Source organism: Pygoscelis adeliae, unplaced genomic scaffold (assembly GCF_000699105.1).
Source record: "Pygoscelis adeliae isolate BGI_AS28 unplaced genomic scaffold, ASM69910v1 Scaffold3, whole genome shotgun sequence".
Taxonomy (NCBI): Eukaryota; Metazoa; Chordata; class Aves; order Sphenisciformes; family Spheniscidae; genus Pygoscelis; species Pygoscelis adeliae.
Genome location: NW_008824446.1, coordinates 2401220 through 2414156, shown reverse-complemented (window position 1 = coordinate 2414156; position 12937 = coordinate 2401220). Strand labels below are relative to the sequence as shown.

The window sequence follows — 12937 nt, the reverse complement described above, 5'->3', positions numbered from 1 at the left end:
CCCTTATCAATATATTTTGTCTATTTAAGGATTGCTTCCCTCGTCTCTTTTCTGAGCTAGGGAACACCAAATTTGTCAATTTTTTTTCTCAGAAGCCGGGTTTTCTAGATCTCTGGTCAACTTTGATGTCCTTTTCTGAATGCTTTGCAGCTTGCACCTTTACGAAGCAAACCTGAATATAGTACTCCAGAGGAGGTCTTAGCATCAGAGTTAGATTATTTTTAATATCCTGTACATAATACCTTTGTATACATATACAGTTTTATATATGGAAATGCACATATATAATGTATATATATAAAAAAATAAAAATAAGGACACACATGCCTCTATGCATGCACTTACCTCTTTAGAGTTTCTGCAGTGGTACAATATCATTAAAACATTTTCAGTTTTAAAATCCATCTTCACATTGAGATCCTTTTCTGCAGAAATGCTGTATATCAAGGACTTTACCATACTGTTTTTAAAACTGATTACCCTAAGTGTAGAACTTCGTACTTGTCCTTAGTGATTTTTTCTTTATTTCAGATCTTATTTTAAGTGCTTAATATCTTTCAGAAATAACATAACTTAATTACAACGTCCTTACAAAGATGACACACCAATTAGGTAAAAGAATGGTTGTTTTAATTTTAGCTGCAGCAGAAAGCAGGTGGGGTCTTGAGCTCTCCAGCTTACATTTAATTCTATACAGGATGGTGGTGTTCCCCCTCATGCAACAAGAATGCTATAATGTTTAGCAGACAGCACTAAAATACTCAGGGAATTGTGCTACAGCTTTTTTTTCTTTTTTTTTTTTTCTTTTTAAATTGGCTTATGGTCCATACATGCTTGTAACTATTGAGTCATACATAAATTTATTTACACAAGTAATTGGTCTTAGGAGGAAAAACTCCAAAATTAAAACGAGAACAAATCAGTATTTTCCAGAGAGGAAAGAATCATACTACTTTGTGATCAATCCTGCACCAACAGAACCCTAAACAAGCTAAGTAAACACAGATGTTGGAAGAAACCCTATAAACTTGATGTTTCTCCAAGTCTCCTTCCCCCTTCAAACTCCCCACAGAAGGGGGGGGGGGGGGGCGACAACCCACTGCTGTTCCTCTAAATACTCATTAACAATGCAGATATATCCAAGACACAAGTGAGTCTAATATGCAACCAAAAAGGATAATGACTTTTCAGTGTGAGGGTAGGGAACATTAGGGGAGAAAAACCTCAAGGGAAAGCCATTACCCTCTCTCAGAAACAGCTTTTGGAAAGCTACATCTTGCAGAAAGAGCTCTGGGTAAATCTTTGAAATGAAAACAAGAAGATAAAAGCTCTTGTCAAGAGGAAATGGGATGATTTTGAGAAATTAAAATGTACTTCAGGAGAAACCAAATGAAATGTGGGTGGAAAGCATTCCATTAGCCTTGGAAATTCAGATCAAGTACACAGAACAAGATGAAAAGTTAAACACACATCCCCCATACATTGTTCTACAGCATGTTTAAAATATTGATTTTAGCAAATTTAGATGAGAACTTTTTAATCAAATAGTCTTTTTCTCCAAAGCCTACAAAACATGATTTGAGAGTTCAAGATTTTTCCAAAGCTTTAAATCATGATACCGGAGCCACATGCAGCTTTTGAATGCAGGCAACTCTTGAATAATTCAAGCGTGATGCCTGGCAACATAGCTGTGCTGGCATAAGCACTGATGGATAAGACAAATGAGACTCCCAGAACAGAATCGGAAACTTCTGAGGCCAGAACCAAGCACTGCGTTCGACCACTGAACGCAGCTGCATGCTTAGCACTTACTCATCCCACAACTTCAGTGTTTTATAATAAGCTTCTCCCTAACTGCATGATTGATCCTGGAGCAGCCAGTCATCAGATCCAAGGAAACATGAAGTCAGCCCCATCCAAAGGTTCAAACTGTAACAGACTAGCAGACACAAGCTGCTTTCCTCTCAGGGACTTGAAGATATTGCAGATTGCTTAGAACCCAGTTCCTGGCCTTGATTTTCATTACTGACGCATGCTCCAACTCTACTCCCGCTCTAATATTTCTGACTTACTGTTTCAGGTTTCCCTCCCTTACATACCTCAGCTTCCTAGTCTTTGCTCTAACTTCTAGATATATTTCTGGAATTAGTGTTTACAGACTCTCTGGCAAACTAGCTTCTAACCCAGCAAGTGGGGCATGCCTTGCCACACCACCAGCAAGTAGGCTGGGGGTGGGCAAGAAGCTGGGAGGGAACACAGCCAGGACAGCTGACCCAAACTGACCAAAGGGATATTCCATACCATATCATGTCACACTCAGCAATAAAAACTGGGTGGAAGTTTGCCAGGGCTGCTGTTGCTCGGGGACTGACTGGGCATCAGTCGGCTGTTGCTGAGCAATTAGGGTTTTTCACATCACATGTTTTTCTTGGTTTTGTTTGGGTTTTTTGGTTGTTGGTTTGGGGTTTTTTTGTTTGTTTGTTTTTAAAACTTATTAAGCTGTCTTTATCTCAACCCACCAGTTTTCTCACTTTTACCCTTCCAGTTCTCTCCCCCATTCCACTGAGGGGGGGCTAAGCGAGCAGCTGTGTGGTGCTTGGCTGATGGCTGGGGTTAAACCACAACAGTTCACCCTTAGACTGAAAGGTCTCTTTTTCAACATGGATCAAAAGAACCAAAGTTTAAAAAAAAATCCTGCAGCTTCACTCCAAACTTAAAACAAACGTAATCACCAGGTAGCACTACCAAATATCTGCATACAGAAGAAGCTCCCCAGTTGCTGATTCAAGCTAGCTGCATTATGCCAAATTTTCATCAAAAAAACATTCCCACATGTGTTGAAGTGTAAGCTTTATTGGTCCCATTGTATCAGTTGGTCTAGCACAGAACAAGTGTCTTATGCCTCCTAAGTACTTTTTTTTTTTTTTTTAAATGTATTTTTTAAAGAGGAACACTACATACTGGAGATCAACATTAAACATAACTGGTTCTTCTGGAGGAAAGGAGAAGACAATCTCATCCATACCCAAAGTGAATATTTTGAAGGTGCATCTTTTTCCAAAAAAATGTAAAGGTTAAAATAGAAAAGAAGTTCTTGACATCTCACACTATTGTTCTCTGCCAGAGGGGTTCTGTATTTCAAAAGAAAGATATTATGGTATATCTCTAAATGATCTTTCATCACAATATAGGTGGCACGAGGCACTGAATTTTTCTTAACATGACCTCTATATACATTTAATAATTAAAACCACAGTGTTTGGGGATTCCTAAAGTCATCTCCAATGCAACTGTAATCTTAATAGTTCCCAGCAGGTACTCTCTTATCTTTGCCTTTTGCCAGCTGTTGCACTTGCACCTTCTTACCTCAGTAATGGGGGAAAAAAGTGGTATCACATTTAGAAAGTTACCTTAGCTTTTAATCTCCAGCCTATCCTGCATAACAGAAAGATCTACTCAACTATGTAACAGTCTAAGGGAAGCCCCTTCTTTTTCAGACTTTTAAAAAAAGCAAAGCAAATACTTGGCAATACACAGCAAAACACTGAAAGACTTCACACTAAAGCACACACAAACCAAACTAAATAACACAGAAGGTAAAATGCTTGGGGAAGCCTAAAGAACAAGTGACTTCTTTCTTGCTTCAACTTCATACATAGATTGAGGAGAAGAAAGAATTTAATTCATACAACATTCTCAGGAGAATGGATTATTTCTATTGCTATCTAAGCTTTTTTGCATTGATAAATAAAAGTTATATTGTTTTTTTCTGAAGTTATATTTAGAGGTATGAAGATAGAATTTTCTGTCATATCCCTGTGGTAAATATAAGTAAACGGAAGACTGCTTTATAAAGCAAGAAGTCTAAGTTTTCTTCATTTTCTTTTATTACTTATTTCTTGACTTTGGAAAATTATATTGAAAAGGCTGAAGTCAAATTAGCTAAATAGAACTTTAAAATATATATAAAGATATCTAAAGTCTCTTTTCTTTGGGAAAATTTTTTCCACAGACATCAGGTTAAAAAAGAAATCTATTTTCATTTTGGTACAATCACAATTAACTTTAATAGTTAGCTAAACAGCACTTAGTATTCTCCAGAGCAATAACTACTCTTCTGTTCCCACAATGTCATGCATTCTACAGAGCAGTGATGACTCTTCTGTTCCCACAATGTCATTAATTGATCATTAACATAGTTTCTGCTGCCAAGCAATACTAAAGTTTCTGCACTGTATTTGACCAAATCGCACCCAGATTACTTAACACACAATGATCAACAACATTTTAATACAGAACAATACTGTGAACAAACTACTTTTTGGGGGACTGGAGACCTCAACATTCAGCCTAGGCTTCAGGGGCAAGGGATGGAATCCTGCAAGTTTGTGGAGCACAAGATAAAAAAAGTAAACGACTGTTCAGGCAAACCTAACAGAAAAAAGTAAATGACCAAAGTTGCCTTCTTCGGGTGTGCATATGCCTTGAAAGACGTAACTGCTTTTGAGTCAGAATTTTATGTTAGAATTCAGTATATGGTAAATTTGGTAAAAGGATAAAGATAAACTCGGTGCTTGAACTGTGATTGTTTTACTAGTTATTATATGTTTTAACTAGACTGTACTTATGTTAGAATGTACTTAAGAGTAGAGTGGTTTTTTCTATATAACTGAAAGAGGAAAAACTGGATAAAACTTTCAAGTTTTCTGTGTTTTAGAGGAGAAGATGGTTATGGTTCTCCTAATGAGTGAACTCTAACTTGCCTGTTTCATTGTTTGTAAAATGGATGTAATACTTACCTGGGTCTCAAAGAATTCCTAAGACTCAATATATTTTTGCATGATATTGACACAAAAGTGAGCTATAAAAATATTATCAGTTCACAGAACTAGACAGCTCTGCTAATGTAGTTATTTTTTTATTCTAGAAAATGTTAACGATGATTAACTTGTACAGTTTTAGGCAGCTAGCACCTAAGAGGCAACCAGCACCAGCACCTTTGCCAGATTTCTGATTTCTATCAAAACAATTCCATGGCATCTTTCATCCAGATCAGTCTGGAAGTGGTTTCCAGGATTTCTAAGGTTTGTTTACAAACATCTCACTTTATCACACATTGAGGCAACAAGCTAGTTTAGGACTGATCAGATACTGCAGAACAATTTACATCACAACCTACTCTTAGACCTAGCTGTCTAAGAGTATTATGACCATTAGAAGTTGCAAATTACACTACATTCACATAAATTCTGTTAAGAACATTGTTAATCTTTGAGGTTATGATTTTTAACTTCTTTGAAAAGTAGTAGCCATGGGTTTAAATCTTTTTTTTTTTCGTATTGAAGATTGACATAGAAGTATAAACAACTTATTCCACTGTAAGTAGTTTATCGTGGCTGAGCTTCCACATAGAATTATGCTACAAGCTCTGGGAAATATTTCGGTTGCTTTCCTAAAGTCCTTTACTTACATGTCTCTTAAGAAACCGGACACAGGGACACTGCATGGTGACATGCAGTTAAAGATGATGTTTCATGATTTCTCTTTTCCATTGAGTACACTCATCTTGTCTAGCAGTAGCTGAAGTGCCTGAATTGTAGGGTAAGCATAGGTCTTTTGTGTGCTACAGTAAACGTGCTTCCAGTACTCAAATGTAAGAGGTGAACGAGTAAGATCTCGCACTTAAAGGTTAAGGGCAGAAATGCCTTCATAATGTTAAAATTTTGAGATCCTAGGGATTTCTCAGCTCTCAAGTGACCCTCAGATGTTTTTAGGAAGAAACAAATGTTTGTATAAATTATGACTTTCAAGTGCACTCTTGGAATTGTTTGTTAGGTAGTCTAAGTAACGTTTCGGGACTTTGCTGCAGACAAAGCAGGGAGATAGCAAATTAATGGTATGCTGAAGATACATTTTATCCCGATTGTAACTGTTTTTAAACACTTGTAAAAATGATTTAAACAAATGTTTTGTGTGGGCAAGGAAAAGGCCCTCTGACTCTACATGGTCCATAAGCTTGAATGCATGCTAAAATAGTTCATCGAATCTTTGAAAGGTGTATTTGTTTAAAAAAAATAAGCACACTTAAACCTTACTCAAGATTTAAAAAAAGGTACATTTATAAGATATAGACGCTTACAGTCGAAGGAAAGAAACAGGGATCTCTTACCCTGCACAAATATATAGTGAAGATACAAAACAGAAAGAAAAAAAATCTGCTAGAATAGAAGCTGACTTGCTAACACATACTCAGAACATCAAGCTCACAGTAGCATCAGGATAGCCTAGGGTGAAAAGTGTTATGAGCAATTATTATTTCATTTCTATAGTTAGCAGATATACAGTTAACAAATTAAAATATCCAGTGAAGTGAACACTGCTGATATATTTTTCCTCTCTTATCTGTAACACTTTCTGGACTAAATATATGTTAACATGCATTTACGCAATCTCACAGAAGATTACTATAAGAAGAACTAGCAAAAAGTAGGGCTGTGCTACTAAGTGTGTGCTTCCTGTGTTCTACTGAACTGCCAGCATTAAATAGTCAATATGGCCATGGACCAGCAAACTAGACCCTACCCTGTTGGTTTCAACAACAAAGCTGATAGAATAAGCGTCTTTACAACTAGCAACAAAGTAGGAGACAAAGCCATATTGACTTTCAGAGAACTGTCTGCCAGTTAAAAGTACATTCTTTTCCAGGCATTTTATATACTACAGAATTGAAAAGCATGGATGCGGGGGTTAAAGTCACTGTTCTACTTACAATTCCACTCCAGAACTACAGTCACTAATGAAGATTTCCTTCAGAATAAATTATCTCCCTCCTGAAGCTGTCATATTCCAAGCCAAGATCTATTAATTACTTCTCTGCTTCCCTGAACTCACAACTTCAGCCATCTTGTTGCCAATTGAACATCTACCTTTAATTTTCTCTTTATGACCTTCTGTTCAGAATTAACCTCTCTGATGGAGAGATTTCACTCAATCTAACCTTTCTACAGTCTCTGTATTTTCTAGTCTTTTCAATCACTTTACCCTACCTCCTGCTCTTCCTCTCTATGCGCTCTCCTCCCTTCTTTGATTCCTCTTTTCCTCCACTTCCCTATTATGACTTCTCTTTCTTTCCACACAATCACTTTTTCATCTTTAAAAGTTATTGTCAGCTCCACTTACATGCTACACTTCCCCTTCTTTTCTAAGGCAATCACGTGATGCATTTACTTGTGTTCTACAGCTCTTCTTGTCAATCCAGATCACAGCAGTTACAGCATCCTGTAGCTACTTATAATGTTGAGAGATCTTCCAAGTCATGTAGAACATGTTTTGAATCACTGTCTTATATAACCAAATATCTTTAAACTGATGAGAGTGGTTTCAAGTCTCTACAAATCTCCTAATCTCAGGACCAATATTCCTTTCTAAGAGACTTCCTGCCTTCAATCTCTCATCATGCCATTTTTGCTGAACTCTTGTCCTAGCTTACATCCTGGCTTTTCTGTTGCCTTTACTTTTGGCAATTCATTTGCAGGGTGATTCATCTCGCTCATCCTGATGCAACCTTTCATGGGACTTGAAGAAACCTCTACTTTCAGCATCTCCTTCTCATCATGCTATTGAATAAACACTGGTGTAAAGCTGATCTCTCAGATGTAGTGATCATCTACATGACTTCACACTACCTCATATGACCGTCACTGTTTCTGTCTCTAAAGCACATGCCTATCATTCATCAGTTCAAGCTAAAGATGACCAAATTTGAGAGGTGAAAGAGCACAAACTAGTCATCCCAAAGTAGATGTTTAAGTTAATTACACTGAATAAGCTTTTGGTCTTTTCTTTAAAAAAAAAAAAAAAAAAAAAGGCCTCCTAACTCTTTACTTTTGGAATTAACAGGTACAACACCACCATTGTAATTCACACTATTCTGCCCACATTCCAGTGTCATCTTCTACCCAGCACTGTTGTAGACCCACAGACAATATCACTAACTCCAAGAACAAGTCTTTGTTCCTCACCTCCTTAGCATAGGTTTTGGATTAATTTGGCTCTGGACAAAACCTGTCTTTCTACAAAACATCCTGGAATCCATTTACAACACTGTGGCAAAGCTTAGCGTTCTCACTCAACTTCAACTTAGCATATCCCCCCTTTCTCATTTTTCCCCCTTATCCATACTGTAAGATGAATAACTTATACTTGTGTTCTTCACAGCTGTAAATGTGTATTAATTCTTAATAGCTTCTTGGTTAGACTTTCTTGTGATATTCTCTGCATATATGGCAAAAGGCTGCCAACTTCCCCTTACACACCATTGTTGACAGCAGCCTCTCTTACACATTATTTGCTTTTTCCAAACTTCTATAATTGAGTCCAGGAACATAAATTCAGCTGCAAACTTTATATAGGAATTGCATTTGTAATTGTACACATAATGTTAGCAAGTGCAGTATAATATTAACATAATGCAGTATATATTCTGAAATGTGATGCATCATCATCTCTATCTACTGCCTGTTGTTCTCCTTAACCCTAGACAGCAAATGAATCCAGGATTTTTTCCAGGAAGTAAACTGAAAATATACAAAGGAAATCTGTGCTTATGTCTTGGGGGCTTCTGTATATTTTGTATTGAAATAAAACTTGCTCAGATCACAGTAACGAATTTCTAGAATAATATACAAAATATTATAGGTTACCATATCTGAGACTGAAGATATAACTTCACTCTGAATAGAACTATTAGAGTACAGTGTAATAGCTTTACTCTAGTACTATGCATGGGAAGAAACTCGCTCAATCGCTCAATTTACTTGTAATCATTCAGCAACTATGTTTTTTTTCCCCACCATTTTTCTCCCTAGCCCCACCCCTCCTCAAACTCCCAGATTGAAGATTTTTCCATCTCTTCCTTTATTGGCACAATGATGTGAATGAATTTTGCACAGTGTTTTTGTTAGTAGCTACAAGAACCTTCTTTAAGGAACTTTGTTATGTAGGTTATCTATAGCTGTAACAGTTGCACTTTACAATTTATTTAAATACCCTACTGGGAAATTCCAACATAGCTTAAGAACACGCATAATGTCATAGAAGATGTACAAATACAGACACTACTATGAATTGCCCAATGAAGAGTCTAATTTTCTGCAGCACACCATAATTCTAGCAGTCCTTAGTGAGTTTAAGATTATGTTTGCAGACGCACTACAATTCACTTTGCTAGACCTACGTACCACTTGTCAAGGTTCAAGAAAACCCTATTTAGTGGACTATGGTAAATTTTCTAACAAGTATGAAACCCTTTAGAAAGATTCACATGCATATAAAGCTGAACTGGACAGGTACACTTGCTTTTCTTTGTCACCTTAGTCCTTATAATATATGGATGCCCAGGAATCTGAGAACACATAAGCATGTGTATGCTGATATACATAGAGTATTTTAAAAGTATTCAAATAACTAAGCCAACAATAATCTCCCATTCTGTGTTTCACCTACACTACTTGAAATCAATCACCATAACCATTTTACTAGATTTTTATAATGTTACATTTATAATACCTTTTTTCCTAAAAATGTGAGCACGTTAATATTGATTAAGTAGTCACAATATTAAAACTGTATGAAGGTCCTGCACACACTTTAACCATGTTATCTCACTCCCAGTGAACTAAAACTTATAAAAATATGAATCGACATCTGTTTAGGAATTAGGGCTTTATAGCATTTCAGCGGATATGTTCTTCACAATAATTAAATGGAGGAAAGAAGCCAAAAAGAAACAAAACATTACTGCACATGCTGATTAGAATGCTTTAAAGTTAAAAAAAAAATTCCAATGAATGTGAAAGATTAGTCATTGCTTATATAGTATATATGTGCTGTATCACTAGATCAGCACTATACGTGTTACTATTTAACCATATAGATTAATTATTTTAGAGCTTAGTGGGTGTTGAAGTACATTTATTTTCTAAGGACTACTCCGCAACTAAGACTTTGCCACATATGCTTTGGGAATAGCTCACAGCACTGAAAGACACAGCATTAACGAACAGATGCACTACTTACAAGCAAATTATTCAGAATCATTTTGCGTGCCTTCACTACTAACATATTTTAATAATATAAAAAATAAACACATTTACTAATGAAAAAGTTGGAAAAGGAAACTAGGGATACAGGGCTCAGGCAACAGTTGTGCTTTTCCATATATTACAATTCTTATTGTAAAAAGACAAATGGATAACTGATAGGCTCAAAAAGGTATACAGTTGTGATTTTTGTTCTTTCTCTTTTGTAGAGAAGCAACTTTAAATCTATACTGATAATGCAAGAAGCAATCCATTGTTATTTCACCTAGTTTAAAAATAGCCCTGCTCATTTCAAAATGTTTAATATAAAGAGGCTGTTTACACATATTATGAGAATACTACTGCAATATGCAAAATTTAATGATTACTTGCTAAAGTTAATCAAATTGGTACTTGAAGGAACAACAACAAACACACATAGAAGTATAGATGACCGGCGTTTGTCTTATTCTCTCAAGAAAAAGCAGTAGTGACACTAATCTCTTAGCATATATTACACACAAATGCATAAACAGATCCACAAACCTATAAAAATATGAGGTCACCTACAGTATAGAAAATTCTCAGTTATGCCTTTCTACTCCACTAATAAATCAATGTAATTCACTAGTAAGTGACCAGTAAACATAGCCAGGACAGAAACAAATTAGTACCATTCTAAAAACCTCCAGACACTCACCAAAAGACTGAATGCAGGTTTCAAGAAGATCTTCCAAAGTGGCCCCTTTGGCTAGGTGCCCCAACGGCACCATCGTGACCTGGGTAAAATTTGAGAGGCTGGGACTATGACTGATCTGCTTCAGCTCAAGTGCCGAATCAGGGGCAGTGCTGCATGCTTGGGCAGGTTGCCTAAAAGAAAGCAAAATAGCGAAGTAAATACAAGAAGATCGAGTGGCAAATTTTACATCGCATGGGAAGGGAGGAAAGATTTAAAGGACAATTAACTCCCTGTAGCGAGGGTGCTGAAAGACATAACCCTCCCACTTGATATGTACACCAAAGAAACGGCTCAGTAAGTGACATTTTTTTTTCTGCTAAATGTGGATTGTAGAGCACACGGTTATAGAGCTCCTTGAATGATCTGTCAAGATTACCAGAAGTCTTGTTTCTTTGTTGGGGACTTATGTTTACATTACTCTTTCAGCACAAGCATAAAAACCCCTCAAACTATGTAACAGGAATATTGTTACGCAGTAATCTACCACTACATATTTGTGTGCCCACCAAAAGTAAAGGAGAAAAAAAAAATTATAACTATAATCAAATATTACACGCATCAGAAAATGCCAGACTAGCTTTATGAATTTCACTTGGAAAAATCACTATTAAGTAAGCAAAATATCAGTGCAACTTTTCCATGGAGTAGTTCAGAATTTAAAAAAAAAAAAAAAACAAAAAACCACACAACAAACATTAATTTGCATCCGTGCTATACTATTATTTCCTACTAAGTTATTTTAAAATTGCATGCATCGCTAAATTAATGTCTTTAATAATAAGGTAAAAGAGACCAAAATAAAGCACATATCTAGTTTTAGGCTTGTATTTTGATCATATAATATCTTAGATTTCACGAGTGTGTATGTTTACAGATAATATTAAAGGCTGTCCATTGTTTGCATACAAATTCATAATGAAATAGTAAATAGGCCCATTATTATATCGATGAAAAGTGCTGAAACATTTTTGCCTGCAAATAACAGGAGCCACTTCAAAATCTGACTTGAGAGTATAACCATACAGTTCACAAAAGGGCAACAACCACTGCCGTTTCAATAAAACTTGGGTTTATTTCAGGGACAATTTACACTCCACAGTCTTCCTATACAAGTGACTCCAGCATCTTTAAGACGCTATCTCAAGCTTTCATACAACTTTTCTTGGAACACTGTGCAAGACTTTATTAAGAAACTGACAGTCCTGGGAAGAAAAAGCATAGAAATTTATCCAGTGTACGTATTACATACAGATAGGGACGGTAAAGACACAAACATCCCGATATAGGTGCTCCTGGATGAAGTTGGAAATATGTACACCTTATGAAGACTGACTGGACCCTACCTCATCCCAGTGAGTTTCAAGCCTTGTCTTAAATTTCTGTCTCATTTGAATGCTGGGAAAGCCACAAAACTGCACATGACGTCACTTACAACCCAACTCTGACCCCAGGCCTCCATAATTTCAAAGTCAGGAAAATGCAGGCCTGACCCTGCAGAGGTAGCGACCAGCACTCTGCTCCCCCAGAGTTAAGCTGACAGTGGCTATGCAAAGAACGTTCTCTTCCCTTCCCCCCTTTCTCTAAATTTCCCTCTTAGCTTTGTGATCTGACTTCCTGTTCTCATATAAAAAGAGCAAGGGCCTGATCAGCTTTCAGGGTTTTCTTTTTACGAGCTTAAACCCCTCTCCTAACTTTATTCCGGTGCCTCTTCAACACAGGGCAGAGGATCCTAGCAATGCAGTAGTAACAAAGTAGGAGTAACGGCAGGAGATATTTTAGGTCGTGGCAACAGAGTGTAGAAAAACTAAAGCGTCCACACCCCCAAGAAAGTTTGCAATAACACCGTTGCCGACTTGGCAACACTGGACAGGCAAAACTCAGCCAGCGACACGTCTGAAACTAACCATTCATTAGAACAGATCCCCTTGCAGCAGCCACTTGACATGAAAAATAGATTAAAGCTGTGCTGGGGGGCGGCTGGGGGGGGACGAGCACCCTGCATTTCCACTGCACGCTATTTGGCAGCGGGGAAGAAACCGCAAACAAAGGACCATCAGCTCGTGAACTGACACCCGGGGCAGGTGGCGCTTCCCCGGCGAGGAGGGGACAGCCTCGCTCG

General features: G+C 37.1%; 1 protein-coding gene across 1 annotated transcript in view; it reads right to left on the bottom strand.

The window, feature by feature from the left end:
- RASGRP1 (RAS guanyl releasing protein 1 (calcium and DAG-regulated)) overlaps window positions 1-12937 on the bottom strand; it is a 50901-nt gene that overhangs the window by 35793 nt on the left and 2171 nt on the right. Inside the window, exon 3 of the mRNA XM_009321009.1 lies at window positions 10780-10949. Coding sequence (XP_009319284.1) covers window positions 10780-10949 — 170 coding nt within the window. The remainder of the gene's footprint in view (window positions 1-10779; window positions 10950-12937) is intronic.